Source organism: Chiroxiphia lanceolata, chromosome 6 (assembly GCF_009829145.1).
Source record: "Chiroxiphia lanceolata isolate bChiLan1 chromosome 6, bChiLan1.pri, whole genome shotgun sequence".
Taxonomy (NCBI): Eukaryota; Metazoa; Chordata; class Aves; order Passeriformes; family Pipridae; genus Chiroxiphia; species Chiroxiphia lanceolata.
In genome coordinates this window covers 42,177,027-42,194,516 of record NC_045642.1, presented here as the reverse complement: position 1 = coordinate 42,194,516, position 17,490 = coordinate 42,177,027, and the positions used below count along the sequence as shown (strand labels likewise).

Below are 17,490 nucleotides of genomic sequence, written 5' to 3'. Positions count from 1 at the left end.
CACTCTCATTGACATATGGGTTGTTGGTGAGGGTAGGGCAAAAATCTTCCTGTCTGTGGTTTCCTGGCAGGTTGATGAAAGGGAAACAAGCAGCAAAGCTAACTATGCCAACTAGGTAAAGAACAAACTGTATCATGTTTTTTTAACTTTGCTCCCCTTTTCTCACTCTTTTTTCCTTGAAAGCTCCAATATCTGAGTGGGAACCTTCCTAATTACAAGAATGATCCAGCAGTAAAAACAAAGGTACCTAGGTGTGGACTGGGCAGGGAAGTAATATTAAAAATGGAGACTGGGAACTGTGAAAGGAGAGAAGTAACAGAGGAGAGAGATTATTTAATCTGTTTAGCAGCAGTAACTGTGAAGCATAAAGCTAACTGCAAAGGGTGTTTGAGTCCTCAGCAAAGTCTGAAAGACAGAGATGTTGCAATGCTGCTCAATATTCCCTTTGTGTTATCATTATATCATTTTTTTCTCTCCTGTTTGTTTTAGAGGTACTGTGTGTTCCTGATTTGCTGGGCAACTAGTTACATGATGGGTGTGCGTAGAAGAAATTATTTCATTTCTCCATCATGGCTTGGATGTCACCAGGATACTTTTGTGAAGGACATCTAGTCAGCTCTGCTCACCTTATGAAGCACTGTCCAAGTGCAGGTTAGTCCTTCTCTTTTGGCATATCACAGCTGAATTGCAGCTATTCATAGTCATAGCCCAGACAGTTTCTATTGCAGTTTCTGTTCTTTGACTCTTGATCTTTGAAAAGGAAAATGCTTATCTGAACAAGTTGTGCTGTGGAGAGTGCAGAGCCAAACACAATGAAATGGGCATTTGCTGTGATGACCTGTGTGAGAATAAATATAACCAGCAGAGTATATGGAACCTGGCACAAGGAGGTGACAGCATTTGTGCTTAGCATGGTATCTCACTGACAACTTGGGGGTAAGTTATTTATTCTTTGTATTGGAATAAATAACATGCACAGCAGTCAGGCAGCTGTAGGTAGCCAATACTATCTTTGTCTGTGAGAATGTCCAGAGAATTGACAGGAGCAACTTAGCAATATGTTCTGGGACACACAGGGTAATCACAAACTCTGGAACAAGTCATGGATACCCTGTTCTGTGGACATGTTCCACGTGAAAAGCAAAACCCAAGACAGCTCTCAAGTCCTAGTCCAAGTCAATTCATCCAATGCAGTTATTAAGTCTCCCACAATTTGAAAGGTCCCAGGCATCACTTATATTGGGTTTCAACCACCTTTTAGGATATACTTAATTGCACGCTCCATGCCCCAGGGAAGAAGAGTGAACCGAGGCCTGTTTTGTGTGCAGTGAGCAGCCATGGAATGAAAAGGAGCCTCCTGCACAAAAGGCTTGCAATAGGCAATGGGTGGCAGAAGGAAGTGCTGAGCTATTATGGCTCAGTGTGCTGGGCAGTGGCATTATCCAGCTGCAGTCTCTTACAGAATTCAGAATACATTCAGGGTAGGAAGTTTCTACTCCTCTCACAGTTTTACTCTGCCTGCAGCACAGGCTGACAGGCTCGGGGAAGATCTGCAAAATGGTGTCACATTTGCTTATATATCAATCAGAATTTTACATAGTATTTTTATAGTTATGATAATTACTTTATCATTTTGGTAAACTCAAGACATTTTATTTGCCTGTTCACTTGCTCATTCACAGATGACAGAGTACACAGGTCCTAAGTTAGTCCAGGCATTTTCTTTTTCTTTTGAAAAGGCAAGGTGTTTTCTTGATTCAAGCAAGTGGAGAAACAGAGCTCAATGTTATGTCCAGGCAGGCTTTGTTCTTTTTTTACTGATTGTTTCTCTCATGTTTACATTTCTAGGCACATTTAGAAGGTGTTTATGATTTATTTCTAAAATGTTTTTATTTTCTTTGATCATTGAGTGTGAATTTGGTGGTGTTTCTATAATTGCTGTAACTCAGTTTGGGTTAATAACTATTTGCCAGGTGAACACAGCATCACGTGAATACAGCTTTTCTAATTAAAGGACTGGCAACACCACGTCACTGTGTGCTGCTCTGCTGCATGGCCTTGCCGGCTTATGCCGTCAGGATGTTGAGGTTCTCTCGGGTTGTGCAGTGGAGCCTGAGGTGAGTGTGGTATTTCTCTGATTTGGCATAGTTTGTCTAGTTCACTGGAGCTGTTGCAGAAGCTGCTGTGATCTAGTCTGACTATGCACTGTATCTCAGGCCTGTACTTCGTTCCTGTTTGCAAACATAAGGAGGATAATCTGGACCAAATGGCATCAACAGTGTCATTTTACAAATGCCCTCCTGTAGCCCTCCCCTTGGTTTGATGAGTGTAGTTTGGGTGGCATTTCATTCCTTGCAGGACTGGAAAACCAGGACATCTTAGCAAAGCCTCAGCAATGGGGAGCAATAAAGTGGAGTTAGCTGGAGTGACCCTCCTTCCAAATGGAAGGCATCCAGAACAGTGAGCTGGCTGCTAGCCACAGGGGTCTTGTTTTTAAAGGAGGTGGAACAGTCTATCTTGCCAGGGGTTTGGAGAAGCTTGGTATGGTCAGCTGCCACAGGGCACTGGATATTCACTGGTGGCCTCCTCACCCACATGGTCATTGTGTCAGAAATAGGACAGGAGGAGGGAGCCGGGAGAAAGAGAGATCACCCATTAGTGAAGAAACAAAAATATATCAAAGATTATCAAGGGAAATAGGCTAGATCATAGCAGGAACCTCATCATGAGAAACAGAGCAGTGATGGAAAGAAGAAATGTGCAGAAGCAGCGGTAAGGATTTATATTTTCTGCAGCTAGAAAAAGTGAGTCTGAGCTAGAAGTGCTCAAGGCAGTGGAAGAACTGGGGATAGCACCCTGAAAAGCTGACACCTGTGCTAATGCTGGGAGCGTTACTCCCTTAGGACACTGATGAATTTTTATGGTGCAATGACAAAAACTAATGGGATTAGTATGTGATTACCTCAGGCTTGGTTGCAAGGGTTCATTAGATTGAAAAATATCTGATGAAACTATACTTCCTAAAACTGACCCAAAAGATCACTGATCTGTAGTAGCATTAACCATTGACAAAAAATATAAACAACAGTTTGGTTAATGTGTTTAAGTTTAATAATGTAAATGGTAATAGAAAATTACTTCTAGCATTGACTGCTTTCACTGTTGCAATGGAAAAGAATTTAAAATGCTGGAAATGCAATTAATGAAGGTGGGTGAAATCAAGAGACATGAAAGACTGTGCATGGTAAGGAAAAGTGATCAGGGGACTGTTTGTCTTCTAATACAAGCTGTAGGAGCATGAAATAGGATGAGCTGATGGTATACTCAGAGTAGGCAAAGGAGATACTTTGAGTGCTGATCCATGGAACTCACTGCTGCAGGGTTCTGTGAAGGCTGAATGCTTGTGTTTGAAAACAGAACTGGAGAAATTAATGTAAGAAAAATCATTGAGGGGTGTTAAATGCAAAGACCACATATCTAGCTCAGGTAGTCTTTGATCCTTAAATTGCTAGGAGACTTAATTATACCTCCTTGCCATGTTTTTACATTCTCCTCTGATCATCTGCTACTGGCCATGTTAGCAGAGGGGGCAGTGGTCTAAATGGGTCTGTGATCTGAAACAACACAGAAGATGCATGTGCTGCCAAGAGATGGTTGCAGTAGGCATGTGACTCATTGCATTTATGAAGGGATCTGTGAAGCACTGAAGTCTCTAGCAAATCTGTGATGAGTCAGTGGTAGCTGTTGTCTTCTCAGCTTTTCTTGCAAAAAATGCTTTGAGCCTCTGGCCAGTTCAGATCTTTCCTGTGACTTCACTCCTACTTCGTACTTGGATGCTGCCACTCTCAGAGCTGACTTTTCTAACCTTGCCCAAGACCTGTTGAAGGCCTTAAACTTGGGGGAGAAAAATGTGTTTAGAGAACTCTACACTGATCAGAGAAAATAGAGTATTTTCCTAGTATTTCCTGTGAAGCTTTTCTGTAAGAGGAAATATCAGGTTGGCCTCTGCTTCTCCCAATGCTCTGTGTAGTTACCATGAAGACAATTCTCTCACCCTTTTTTTTTAATTCCAGTGTGAATGAACACTAGTAAGCAAAATAAGGAAAGCCTCAAAACACCTAGACAAAGGAGAAGAACTCCCAGGAAGGCAGCTTCCACTTTAGAAATAAGGGGCCAAGGAACTCACAATCTGTGAATGGCGTGTGAAGAGTGAGGCCTAGGCTCTCTGTAGTCCTTTGGCTACCCTTACTAATCTCTTAACACCATCAACTCCACTTTTCAGAACCCCAAAACTACTGCCTTTTGTGAAGCCACAGATCAACTATATTATATATTATATATAAATATATATATATGTATATATACACATATAGGATCCCTGTGCTATATTAACCTGAAGTACAGTCCATTTAAAGTCCTACTGTGGTGGCCAAATCTAAACCTTCTGTGAGTAGATACAGCATTCAGAGGACCTATGCACACAATGTAGGTGGGCTGCGAGCTGCCTATGTGAACTTAGAAGGGGATTTTTGGTTCAAAGACTGTGCCTGTTACAGTCAGAGTGCTGGTGACTGGGCTAGGGGTAGCTCTTGTAACTGTAAGCTTATTGTACTTCACCTCCCTCTCCAGCTTTGTGATCATCTTGGTTTTTTTTTCATTCAAGCTCATTTCTAGCCCATGGACTTTCTTACTGGCCACCAATAATTCAGCTACCCCCTTCTTCTGAGGGCAGGCCAAGAGGCCTTTTGATTGCCTCGTTTAGATGCATCATCCCAATGAGTGCCATTGCCCAGAAAGACCTTAGCAGCATTGGCTGAGGCATGTGGAGATGGAGGTGCTTAAACAGTGTGATGCTGTCTGTATTCAATAGAATCAGAGGTGGAATAAAACCCTGGGTCCTTGTTTCTCACATCTCTGCCCCAACTCCCACAGCACATTTCCTTCTGCTTTCTCAAGCAGCTATGAGCTTTCCCTCTTGCACCACTTGACCACCAGATCAGTGTAAATGCCATGACTTCAGTACTGTGCAGCTGCTGTTAACGCTTGCAGTATTCATGATGTCATTGCTGGATTTAAGCCAGTGGTCTATTTCATAATGAGAGGTTTTGTTTTTCACTGGAACAACTTCAAGACTTTTTCCTTGCTAGCTCCTGATTATTCCTTGTACCTGTGAAGTGTAGAATGTAGGAAGAAAATAGGTAAGTGGAAGAGACTGGTCCATGGCAGAGACTGACAGCAGTGCCTGTCTTAACAAGTCCTCAGCAAAGCTCATCTCACAAAAACTCAGAAGCTTGCTGAGAAGTGTTTTTTATATGGGAAAACACCAAATGAGCATTTCTAAGTGAGAGGACTGGTGCTCTCCTACCCTTCTGCAGCATGCACAGATCACACCTTCCCCCACACCAGCCCCTTCTATGAGGCTATGTGCATCCCAAGGGACAGAACAGAGCACCTCCTAAACACAATAAACATTACTCTGTCTGGGTTAGTTTTTACATTTCTGTGTTTTATTTCTTGTTTTGATTGAAATGACCTGTACCACAGGAATACAATTTATTTAACAGGTTTTTCTTTTTTTTTTTTTTAAATTTTATTTTTTATTTTATTTTTTTTAGGAGCAGATAATAGTTAAGTAGATACTGTTTATTTCAGTCTATGACTCCCTGCATCATTCTCACAGCCTCTGTCTCTCTCCGACTTCTCCACATAACCCAGCCACAAGAACAACAGAGTGACCTTTGGCCATATGATTGACTATAGCTCGTGGATACAAAGTGGAAGCTCTTTTTTCTTAGCTCTGATTGGTAATATAAGCTCAACAAGTTACATTCTAGGGTCTTTATCAATGACTTTCCCCTCTAATAGCTGCTTACATGTTTCTGGTGCAGCATGTTTTATTTTATACACTTATAATAGTTTTAAAAAAAAGATGACAGAGCTTATGAAAACAATGCCCCCTTAGCATGAGCAATACTGCAAGGTCCTGATTGTTATGGGGGCATTTCTTGTAGCTTCACAGTTTTGCTGCGAGGTGTAATGCCCAAGTTTCCTCAGAAACCAAAATTCCGTGTGGTAATTTACCTTTTATTTTAATTGATCCCCATGAAATTTGTTTTGCATTACAGGCCAGACACTGGTGTTCCCAGAGAAGAATGTGCCTAAAACAGAAGAGCTGGTCACTTGGGAAGAATTGCCTTTTGTAGTAGCTGACAGGTACGTGGTTTCTGTTATCCACAAATGCAAATCAGGGGCTGGAGCTGCTTTTACTGTAGTTGCTGGTGTGCGCTTCATATTATTAACTGTCACTGACACACTTACCTCTACTGCTTTGCTTTTCTTTAAGTCATAGAGCCTGTTTGTGTCCCAACGGCTCAAGCTCCATCATTTTTTGATCCGTGAAGAAGGAAAGGTGTATGGACCTGATTCTGTGACTCCTATATTACAAGTGAACAGCATAAGAGCATTGACTCAAACCCCATTTCCTAGTTCATGTCTCACCTTCCACATCTCCAGACCGTTTCGTAAGAGACTGTGAGCATTCAAAGACCTAAGCAGTTGCTGAAGATTCATTTCCTCCTTCAAAGCGCACTGAGAGGACTACACTGAGATGCTACCATCCTGGAAATGCTCCTCAGTGGCCGTGTGATAATACCAGTGATGCACAGCAGATCAGAGTAACTGGGAACAAGTGTATGTGATTCCTGCACTTGCCTGAAGGGCCCAAGAGACCTGACCTGGTTCCCAGTTTAGGATGGTACAAGCTTTTTAAGGGTTAAATCTAGACAGGTGTTTCTGTCCCAGTTCCTGGGGAGAGTTTGCATTCCTTGTTTAAAGAGATTAATATATGCTAAGTACTGTCTGGTTCAGTTCCCATCCTATTTCAGAAGCAATTCAAACATTTCCCTGCATATTATCTTCAAGCAATGGAGGATATTCAGATGGGCTCCAAGGTTATGCAGCTTTAATGGAGAAAGAAGTTCCTGGAAAAAAATGCATCTGGTATCTTTATATTGCTCTGTCAAGGCAGGAGTTTCCTCCATACCATAGCCCTACTCTAAATAGCCAGCAGTTTCTGTGAGCTAGAAGTTAACTCGGCAGCTTTCCATAACTGTGTTTTGTAAATAGTTCTGGCTCTCTGTTCTGGAAAGCAGCCTGAGTCCAAATACAACGAAGACAGAAGAGCCTTTTGGGGTTTTTTTGGGTGGGTGTTTTTGGTTGTTTACTTTTTTTTTTTTTTGGTGTAAGTGACCTTTCCAGCAGGGCCTGACAGAGTAAGAATTGCTTCTTAGGATCTTTTCGGCCCATTTTGGGACAGCTACCTTTGTACAGCAAGTTGGGACACAATGTGCTGTGGCTGAGCTGGGTCATACTCGGCAAGATTGGAACAGTGGTCGAGTCAAACTTACAGGCAACAAAGCAACATAACACACCTGCAAAAGCACTCCTTCAGGAGTGACCACAGCCAGGAAGAGTTACCAGAGTGCAGCACATGGCAAGCTGGCTCTATAGTAGTGGCATGCATTTTACTTTGGTCTCTCGACCACAGATGGGTACAGGGATCATGAGTGCAACCAAAAGCCTCTCATTTTCTCACCAGCTGCCTCTGGGAGGGAGCTGGGGAGAGAAGCATGAGTATCTGCTCAAAGCACAAGACCACTGTGTAATTGCTACTACTGTTGGAGTTCCAGTTCCCATGTGCCTTCTGCCCTTTAGGTCTCTGTTGGTTTACTAATATGCCTGAAGTAAGACTGAATTCCTTTATCAACAAAGTACAAAATGAGTGAGAGTAGCTACAACTGTGTAGTGTAGGAAGAACTCAAATGAGATGAACTGAACTAACTGAAGTCCAAGGTGAGGGCTGGCTACAAGAGCTGAGAGGTCACCATCAGTCAGCCGGGCAGGGTTCTGCAGCACTGACAGCCCTGCTGTGACACATTCTACTCCAGTAGAAAAACAAGCTCCCAGTGTCTCTCTGATCACACACTGCAACCCCTGGTTTGGAAGACTTCCTGCTGGGGGCAAGTTACTCCTCTGCACACACCTGTCTCCTGGGAAGCCAGGAAGGGATGAGCTTGAGGAGAACAGAGGTAATAGAGTCAGTGGTGTCTCAAATGTAGATCAGAGGCTTTTCCTCACCTCTACTGCCTTGCTGCTGACCACAAAAGAGACAGGACACTCAGGTTGTGTCAGCTCAGGCTAGCTTAAAACTAAGTGACCTATGAAAATAAAGTCTCAAAGAATCTCCGCAGTCAGTTTTGTCAGTCACCTACATTTCCCTCTGGCTACTGAGAATGCAAGCAGGTATGGCTTAGGCAGCAGAGCTGATAAACAGGCCTTGGAGACAGCAAAAACCTGGGTATGTAAGAGGAGTAAAATAAACATTACTCCAGTCTTCTTCTACCAACCCCAAGGTCAGGTATTGCTTTCTGATCAGGAAGAGAGCCTCTTACAGCCCCCAGGTATAATATATGTTTTGCTCTTTTCTGCTGTGAGGATAATGGGATGAGGCAGGGGAAGACAGTAGTTGGAGTATCGGGAATCTTATGCCAACGTCTAATTTATTTCCTAGGCTGTCACAAAAAAGTAATCTCTCAGGTCTGGAGCTGCCTCCTCTGAAAAGCAGTGCCCTTGATTCCTAACTGAATTTGGCGTTACGCCCTAAGTCTCTGTGGAGGCAAAGAGCTATATTTAGTGAGGTCTAGGAAAGATCTGGTTTGGGGTATTGATATTGGGCAGTAAACATGCAGACAAACCTGTGTTTCTCTGCCCCCAAGGAAACAAGTGGGGAATGGTACTCAGCTGAGTGAAGAGGCAGGTTTGATCCACTACAGGGTGAAAAGTGTGGGAAGAATTGTAGTTAGCACCACATAGGCGAGGACGTGCAGAGATTATCAAGTCGACCCAGCACATCAGGCTCCTTTTCTCTCACCATTTGGGAAAGACTTGCATTTCTCAGGGACATACATACTACCTCTTCAGGGGCCTGCAGGAATTGATCATGGGATGGACTAGCCAGCGTAATGACACACGTACAATGGTCGCAGAATATCTTACACAGTTAGGAGCATCTTTCCCGGTAAGAAGTGGGGCCTGTATGTACAAGTGTTAGAGGAGCCTGGGAGGCAGCCTTTTTGTTCAGGAGAGGTCCAGCAGTGCTCTTCTCCAAAGGAGCATCTGCTCTATGGTTAGAGCAGCAGAAAGGTGACAAAAAGAAGGACCACGGCTGCTTCCCTTTCTAACTGACCCTCATAACACCAGCAGATAAAGTTTTATATTGACTGTTCTTCCTCTCTTCCTGCTTTTGTCCCCACTCCCCCTCCAGCACTGTCAGAGGGAGCTGGGGAGCAGGCAGCCTGGACAGCGCTGAGAGCATCGCTGATCAGAGGGGCTGAGCCCCGATGACCGCCTCAACAAGTGCAAGAGCATATTCTGGTATTTCCCACAGAGAAAACAATGAAAAAAAGAGAAACAGGTGACTGATTGAAAGTTTCCCCCCTTCTGTACACAAGATTCTGCAGTCACGCCGACAGATAGACATTAAATAATTCTTCCATAATAAATGATTGGAGATAAAAGCCGGCGGTGGCTGCTGCTGCTGTTTGGATTACTCCGTTGTCTGCATCTTTGTTTCTAGTTTGTTCCCCGGCCACTGTCGGCTGGCGCTGGGGCTGTCAGACCTTTGCCTCTAGCATTTCTAGGAAGAGTTTATGCATGGGAACCTTGCCCTGCAGTTTAATGCTGTAGAAGTGCTGCACAGCTTTGGCAGCCGTCTGCCGCAGGAGGGGCAAGGTCCAGGAGCAGCTGCCTGCTCGCCGGGGCTCCTCATTGCGCTGACTCAGCTCGTAGTCCTGCAGGGCTTCGTGGAGAAGGTCCTGGAGTTTCTGCACTGCATCCATGTCCTCTATGTGCATGGAGTCTGGGGGAAGGGAGAAAAGACAGCAAACAGACAAGTCAGACATGAGGAAGGAAATCCTTTATGGTTCTGAAGTTAAGGATATTTTCTTTCCTTCTTTTCTGTAGTTGTTGGTTGTTTTGGTTTTGTCATTCCCCCATGCCCCCCCCCCCCCCGGGAGTGGGGGGTGGGAGTGTTGTTGCTGGTTTGGTTTGTTTCTTAAGGGGAAAAAACACCTTGCTGGCAGGTGTTGGTGCTGCTGCTATGAAGTTTGGCAGCAGCCCAGTGTGTTGGCCCTAGCAGTGCAGAGACAGTAAGGTTGCCAGGGGTAGGTGACACACGTGCCCTGTGTGCTGCCCATTTTGCCAGCCACCACAAGGCTGTGCAGGGGTCGGCCAGGAGCCTTTGTGATTTGCACATTTACTTGCCCTCCATGCTCCCTTATGGTGAGAGTCACCCTGCAAGGGGCAGCAGCTGCTGTGCTGCCGCTGGGAGCAATCTCATTAAGAATAATTAACACTGCTATAGCGCTTCATCTGTCTAAACTGCCTAATTGCCTTGCAGCTGCTCAGGGTGTCAGCAAGACAGAAAAGCCCCAGTAGGTCACAACCAGCGTGGCCCAGGGGTGTTGCAGGCCCACCTTTGTACATATGCCCCTGTTTTCAGAGACTGCCAGCAGCTGCTCAGGGATCTTCCTGCTTAAATAAAGGAAACCCACACATCCTCTTCCCTTAGGCTGCCAGTTAGATTCCTAAAAGCTGTCAGAGGGGCTAGCAGGGTTTGCGAGGCTAGACAGTTCCTTGGTGTGTCTATGAAGCTGGTAATGACTGAGTCCAGGGTTGAGCTAGGAAATCGTGTGGAACAGGCTGCTAAACTTGTGGGTAAGTCATAATGCCAGGAGCAGCACCCAAAGAGCAGAGAGGTTTGATTAGAAAAGCTAACCAGGCACAGCATCACTGAAGGTTTACTCTTTTTTTCCTCTTGCTTCTTTCTTAAAACCCTGGCAGAGCTGGAGACACCGCTGCCATGTCTTCATTATTCAGAGACTTTTAATCGATACTGAACCTATTGATAAAGATTCTTGCCACAGGGCAATGAATCCAGAAGCAACAGCAAAGGGACACTTTGGCAAGCACACATGCACACCTGTAGTTGCACTGCCTGCCACCACAGCCTGGGCTTTGCAGTGTGGCAGTGCTCTGGCTCAGCCCACTCACAAACACAAATGTGAGGACATGGGTTCCCCAGTGTGACAGCAATGAAGGGGAGGAAAGCCATCTGAACTGCCAAAATCTCTGTAGAAACATGTGTCATCTCTATGGAGAACACAGTCACAAATTAGAGACTGTGAATTTCAGGAGATACATTTAATTTAAAAATGTTTATGATGCATGATTTATAAAGTATTACAACAGTTGGGAAAATATTATGTCTAGCAAGAAAGCTGTTTAAGAAGCTGTTTAGAAGGAATTCACTAATTAGAGGATATTAAAGGCTTGTATTCCCAAGAAGCCTACTGAGGAAGAATTGTTCTTGCTACATTTACACTTTATACCCAAAAGACCAGGCAAAGGAGCTCAGAGAAGGGCTGGTAGGTCACCACAGTGACCTGAGCTAGACACAGAGGTCAATTCTGAAAAGTAGGGAGGGAGAAGGATGTTGCCAAGTCAGTCTGGCAACTTCTCCCAGCCAGGTAGCACATTTGAAAAATTCCATGCACAATCCAGAAGTGAGTAGGATCTGTTTCCCACTCATTCGCAGAGGTCATTTTGGAGACTGGAAGTATCAAAAGTTGAAACTTGGAGGGAAACGTCCTCCAGCCTTTCTCTTCAATGTCCTTCTGACTAGAGGCACAAGGGGGAGAAGTAAACACAGCCTGTCAGAGTTTGCAGATCCCAGCAGGTGCTAGAAGTACCAGGCAATGAGCCATGCTGCAGGTCAAAGTGGGTGCTCTGGTTTTGGGTACTGATATTGACAAGACTTAACAGCACTGAATAACTACATGTATATAGCAAGAGGAACTTGGGAAATAAGATCAAAGCCTGCCCCAGCACCACCTCTCTCTGCTGAAAGCTCAAATTGGTAGCTGACTGCAAAAAATAAAACAGCATTGCAGGATTTAATTTCCTTGCAATCCCATCAGTGAACCGGTATCGATGGCATTGATAAACTGTTAATTACAAAATCAATAGCTATGAATTTTTACAGCTGTCAGAGCACTGAGATGGGGGCAGGCTGCTTGACCGTGTCCCTGAGGGTCAGCTGGCCTAGAAGCCAGGCTTCATGCTGGGAATCCTTCTCCAGCACTACTGGCATGGGGTACAGGGCAAGTGTGAGAATGGACAAAGCCCACTGCCTCCTCAACTAACTCACGCATTTTCTGGCAGGAGCAGGAACCTCACAGGACCCATTGGTACAGAATTTGCTACACATCCCCTTGCCAGATCCGGATCTTGTTCACTCCATCTCAGCATTAAAATGCATTGGGGAAAAAAAAAAGAGGAAATAAAGTTTGACGATCTGGCATGTCGTAAAATGAATGTGTGCTGTATGGTAAGCTGGAGAGCTCTTCAATACATAGGTTGATCGATTTTATCCTAAGGAAAGAGGACCTAGGAATGCTTAAAAAAGACTGCTGGCTCTGAAGGGTAACGACTTAAGTCTTAGCACTTCTACTCTGTTAAAAAATGGGCGATCATATTGTTGGGACCTTGCCTGCTTCTCTGGGCATTAAGAATTCATTGCTCAGCTCTCTAAAATGCACTTACTAAAGACAAGTTCCCTTGAATTATCTTTGCCAGTCCCGGCAGGTGTGTCCTTGGTGTGTCATACTGCATACTCAGATCAGCCCATTGTCAGCTTCTTCTCTGGTGAAGAGCAATTGAGCTCCCCACTTCTGTTTTCATTTGTTTGAATTCCTAGAAACAAAGTGTCAATATACACAGGGTTGCATGGAAGAGAGGAAAGTCCCTTGAACCTGGGTTGCATGAGCAATTATACCCAGCAGGGATAAGGAAAATTCAAGAATTTATCTTACATGGGAGGGAAGGCAGAAAGCAGGTTTAGACAGCACAGGTGCTAATCTAAGTGCTCATCTTTAAACCCTATTTCTGACTCGAGAGCTGAAGCCTGGTCCAGACTGCTTTCTACCGTTTTAGCAGTCAGCTGTTTGCATGCAGGCACATACTTGCAGAGGTTTATTCATGTAAAAAATACACAACGAAAAAGAACTGGTATTAAAAGAATGTGAAGGTTGAATGTTAAGTTACAGTAGAAAAATACACTTGCCCTATTCTAGCTTTCTTATGCATGTGTTGCGAGAAGTTTTAATTACATGAAAACAAAATTTCATGCTTTACTTTCATATCTTTCAATACAAATAACAAAGCAATATTTTTTGTGGATTATGCTCCTACATAGCTGCACTTCTAGCTGCAGTAGGAGAAACCAGTGAAGTCAGAGGGGATTTTTCCATCCAGCTGAGAACATGCTTTGGCCTGTACTTCCTGATCCTTACCTTGGTTGTTTACTCCACACCACTGGAATCAGAACCCCAGAGCATCTGATGAGGGTTAGTTGTTCTGCTCTGTCTTGTTCAGTGTCTCTCCCATTCCTGATAGTTATTGTCTCATAAGGCTTACTCTGGGCTTAGTCCTGAAACACAGTGAGCAACAACAGCAGAGAGTGCTTCTGTTGCACTGTGAAGAACTTGACAGCAACCGAGGCTCAGATCCTGCAGTGTCTCTGCTCATAGCATGGGCCAGATAAATGTGGGGCACTTATTCTGTCACAACCCTACCTCAGCAATTCAGCCTCTCTGAGGAGCCCTTCTTCCTGTTTAATCCCATGACCTTCCTGGTAGACAGGTTCTTTAACAAGTTGATTACATCACCAAAAGCCACCGTTCCACAGTCGAGAGACGCCAGCATTGGCCATCTGCCCATCCTGGTTCAGTGGCAAAGTGAAGGCAGCAATTAGAGCTAAAAAAGCAATATATGAGAAATTGAAAAGGGAGCTAGATAGCATTTATATGAATCAGAAGTTATGAAGTGTAGAAAATCGATAAGGGAAGTGAAGGACATAGGAGGAAAAGCCATGGCTGGAAGGGCTAAGGACATAAAGAAGTTTTATAAATATTTAAAAATAGAAGAAAAAATGATCATTTGTAGGGCGTATCTTTTCACCGGAGATGATTAAACTATTAACAGCAGTGCAGCAAAGACAGAAGTCCTCAATGAGTATTTCTGTCTTGTTTAGAAAAGAGAAGCATTACGTACTTGTGTTATATGATGATGATTTCTTAGTCTGTTGTTTATGCAACAACATATTAGAACTATTAGGGCAAACTTCACAGAAATAGGAGAGTTGGACATCTTGGCTTTAACAGTTCTAAAATTGCTGGCTGAGGGCCATCTAGGGCAGATGAATGATGAAAAGTCCTGGTATTTTAAGAAATTCAAGATGACCGAAAAATTTCTAATAATGCACATATTTTCCTAGGTTTTTATCTGATAATTTCTATGCTAGCCTGATGTGAACCAAGGCAAAAATAAAGGAAAAATAAAGGTGACATTCAGTTAAGACTGATGACATTTATGAAAGGTGTGCAGATGTGGCACTTAGGGACATGGTTTTGTAGTGGGTTAACAGTTGAACTTGGTGATCTTAAAGGTCTTTTCCAACCTAAATGATTCTGTGATTCTACTGCCAGTCAACATGATACTTTGGAAGAGAGGTCTTGTCAAATAAACTTGATTTCATTCTCTGATGAGATTACAAGTTTGGTTGATAAAGTTAACTGCACAGATATAATAGACTTGGGACTTTATAAGGCCCTTGGCTTAGGACCACAGGACATTCTCATTAAAAAATTAGCACTATACAATATCAATAAAGAACACTTTCAATTGATTAGTAACTGGCTAGATGACAGATCTCAAAGTAGCTGTCAGTGGTGAATCAACCCTGCAGGAGGAGTTTTCTAGTGAAAATCCAGGGGATCAGTAAAAAAAACAGATGCTACTCAACATTTTTATCAATGAGCTGTAAGAAATTTATTTGTTTTCTTTTTTCTTTTACCTTGCTACTGTTATGAATTGTATGGATGGCAAAGATGAACAGAATGGTGTAAAATGGTGGGGTAGGGCAGCCTCACAGCATCCTGGACCTTACACTTGAAGTAATATATCCATAGTCAAGGAATGCAACTAAGGAACAGGAACTTTATCGTGGCAAGCTGTTAGGTATAAAAAGACCTGGACTCATAAGACACAGCTCAGCAAAGACTCATCTCTGGAGGCTGAACTCAGGCAAACAGACATTAAAGACATGGTGCCTCTTAAAAAAAACCAAACACCTGAGAGAACAATTAATTATTAGAGTCAGCTACCATGGAAGATGTAGATTCACCCTCTTTTATTCTCTCCAGCTTCACACAGGATGTCTTTCTGTAAAACAGCTTTAGCCAAACAGATACTGGTTTCAAGGCTGGGCTGCAAGGGTGAATTTTGTGACCTGCATGATGCGGTTTGGCAAGGAGATATGGTGTGAGACAATGAGACTCAGGGGATGTAGAGGGAGCCCTCGTCACACAGTAGCTTTAGCAGTATGGGACTCTTGAGCAAATACGTGCCTGTCCAGCTTTTGTACACTGCAGCCTGATCAATTGAGGGCTGTAATCCAGATCCACACTGTCTCCCAGTTAAAGGGGAATTCAGTGTCTGTAGTCACCGAACATCTCCAGGACAGGACCAGGCAGCTTCAACCCCACAGCTTTTGGTGGCATTTGAAATTGGGACCAGGGTTTCCCTGTTTGCTGTACCTGACCAACACTACCGAGGTGGATGCAGGTGTGGTCCACATTCCCTTTTCTGAACTTATGGCACTGGAGTTGGTTTGCTAATGAAGAAGGGCTTTTTGTACTTCTAGAAACCAGCAGCTAGCCCATCCCTGTCTGGTTCCACTCTCTACTACAGGGCCAGAGCACAGTTGGGGCTGCAGCAGCAGTAAGCCTCATTTCTCCCAGCTTTCAAACTTAAGTCCTGCTCTGTGGACAGAAAGGAGCTTTGAGAATGTTGCATGACACAAGCAGAGCAGTCTTAGGCGGTAGGCTCTAGTTTTTTCCCAAATAACCGCATGAGCCTTGACTCCCTGATTGCAAGGCTGGCTGGGCCAGGGCTGTACCTGAGTTGGCAAGGGCCAGAGCTTTGAGTGTGACAAACTCCTCCTTTTCCACCTTGAGCTTCTTATAGCGGCGCACCAGTTGAAGAATGGCCAGGTAGAGCTCCAGCAGCCCTGTCAGACGAGAGTGCTCTTCATCCATTATGTAGTCCTCAGCATAGACCAGCTTGTCCTCATATGGCAGGGAGCGGTACACAATGCCCAGGATGAGAATTTCCATCCAGGCACTCTGAAGAAGGCTCATCTGGTCCCCGAGGGAGAGGTTGGAGAACCCTGACAGGGCAAAAGACAAGCAGGGTCAAATGGGTGAGCAGCAAAGCCTCTAGGAGCCTAAGGTCCTTAGTGTACCGAGATTCAAACCAAGCACTCTTCCCTACTGGCCTGCTGCTGTCAAGAAAAACAAAAAAAAGCTCACTAAAGTGACCCTATCTCTGTAGCAATCAGCACACATGGAACCTTATGCTTCTCTTTGCTCCCGTGCCCACCCACAGTCTCAAACAGGAGTTCTGATGCTCTGATCAGAACAAGTTAATGATAACCTTGTTTCAATGATCACTGCTTTTTTTTATAGCAGCAACTGTTCTGTACCATATTGTCCTGCTCACTGTTCCTCTTGTAGGTTTGTACTGCAGCGAGGACCAAAGAGTAGAGAAGATCTGATGTGATAGACGGGAATGACATAGGCCTGAATTGCAAGTAAACTACAATCTCAGACTTTGGCCAACATGAGAAAAGGTCCAGTCACAACAAAGCACCGAAATGTGTTCAAAAGCTGAATATATTTGTAAACAGAATCCTCACATCCTGATCTCCACACTATCAGCTCTGCCAACAACCCTACCCAGTGACAAAAATAGCTTTATGGTGCCTCACAAGTACCTAAATCACAGCCAAACCTGGTAGCAGTAGAACCAGCACCCAGGAATGAACCAAATATTCTCGTCAAATACGGAAAGAGCAATCACCATCTGGAGATAGACCCTGACATCCCCAGAGTCTACTTGAGAAAGCAGAGAGGACAAAACATAGAGGCACTCTCCACCTCAAGGGGGAAAAAAAAGAAAGTGCATGGGAAGGAAAACTGTGTCTGTTATGCTCTCCATACCAGCTACCCTTGAAGGCCAAATGATGAAAGATCCTGGGAGGTGGGCACTATAACAGCCATTACAAACAAAAATGTCCTGCACCATGTGTTGGTCCCCTCTAGGCAGATTTGCCCATCACAAACAGGCAGAAACTGACTTTTTTGTCAGCTCCTTCCTTCTAAAGGTTCCTAGGGCTGTGAGAGAATGGGACACCTAGGCACCTCAGCTAGGAGAGCAATACTCCACCAATCTCCCCTGTCAGTTTTCTCCCCAGATGCATATTAAGCCTCAGGGATCACCAGGAGACCTGTGAGCTCATGAGCCTCTGTGCAG

General features: G+C 44.1%; 1 protein-coding gene and 1 long non-coding RNA gene across 4 annotated transcripts in view; one reads left to right on the top strand and one right to left on the bottom strand.

Annotated features, from left to right (window-relative positions):
• Positions 1-495: 495 nt before the first annotated feature.
• Positions 496-16,752, top strand: LOC116788149. Its single transcript, XR_004357552.1, has 3 exons — positions 496-651; positions 6,126-6,213; positions 16,692-16,752. It is a non-coding gene; the product is annotated as an uncharacterized LOC116788149 (long non-coding RNA).
• Positions 5,104-17,490, bottom strand: part of ESRRB (estrogen related receptor beta) — a 130,333-nt gene continuing 117,946 nt past the window's right edge. For 2 of the 3 annotated variants that reach the window (XM_032690645.1, XM_032690644.1), the window contains exons 6-7: positions 16,076-16,345; positions 5,104-9,916 (exon numbers count right to left, since the gene is read on the bottom strand). In XM_032690645.1, the coding sequence (XP_032546536.1) occupies positions 9,672-9,916; positions 16,076-16,345 (515 nt within the window). In that variant the 3' untranslated portion in view covers positions 5,104-9,671. The remainder of the gene's footprint in view (positions 9,917-16,075; positions 16,346-17,490) is intronic. The other variant, XM_032690646.1, reaches the window with a different exon arrangement.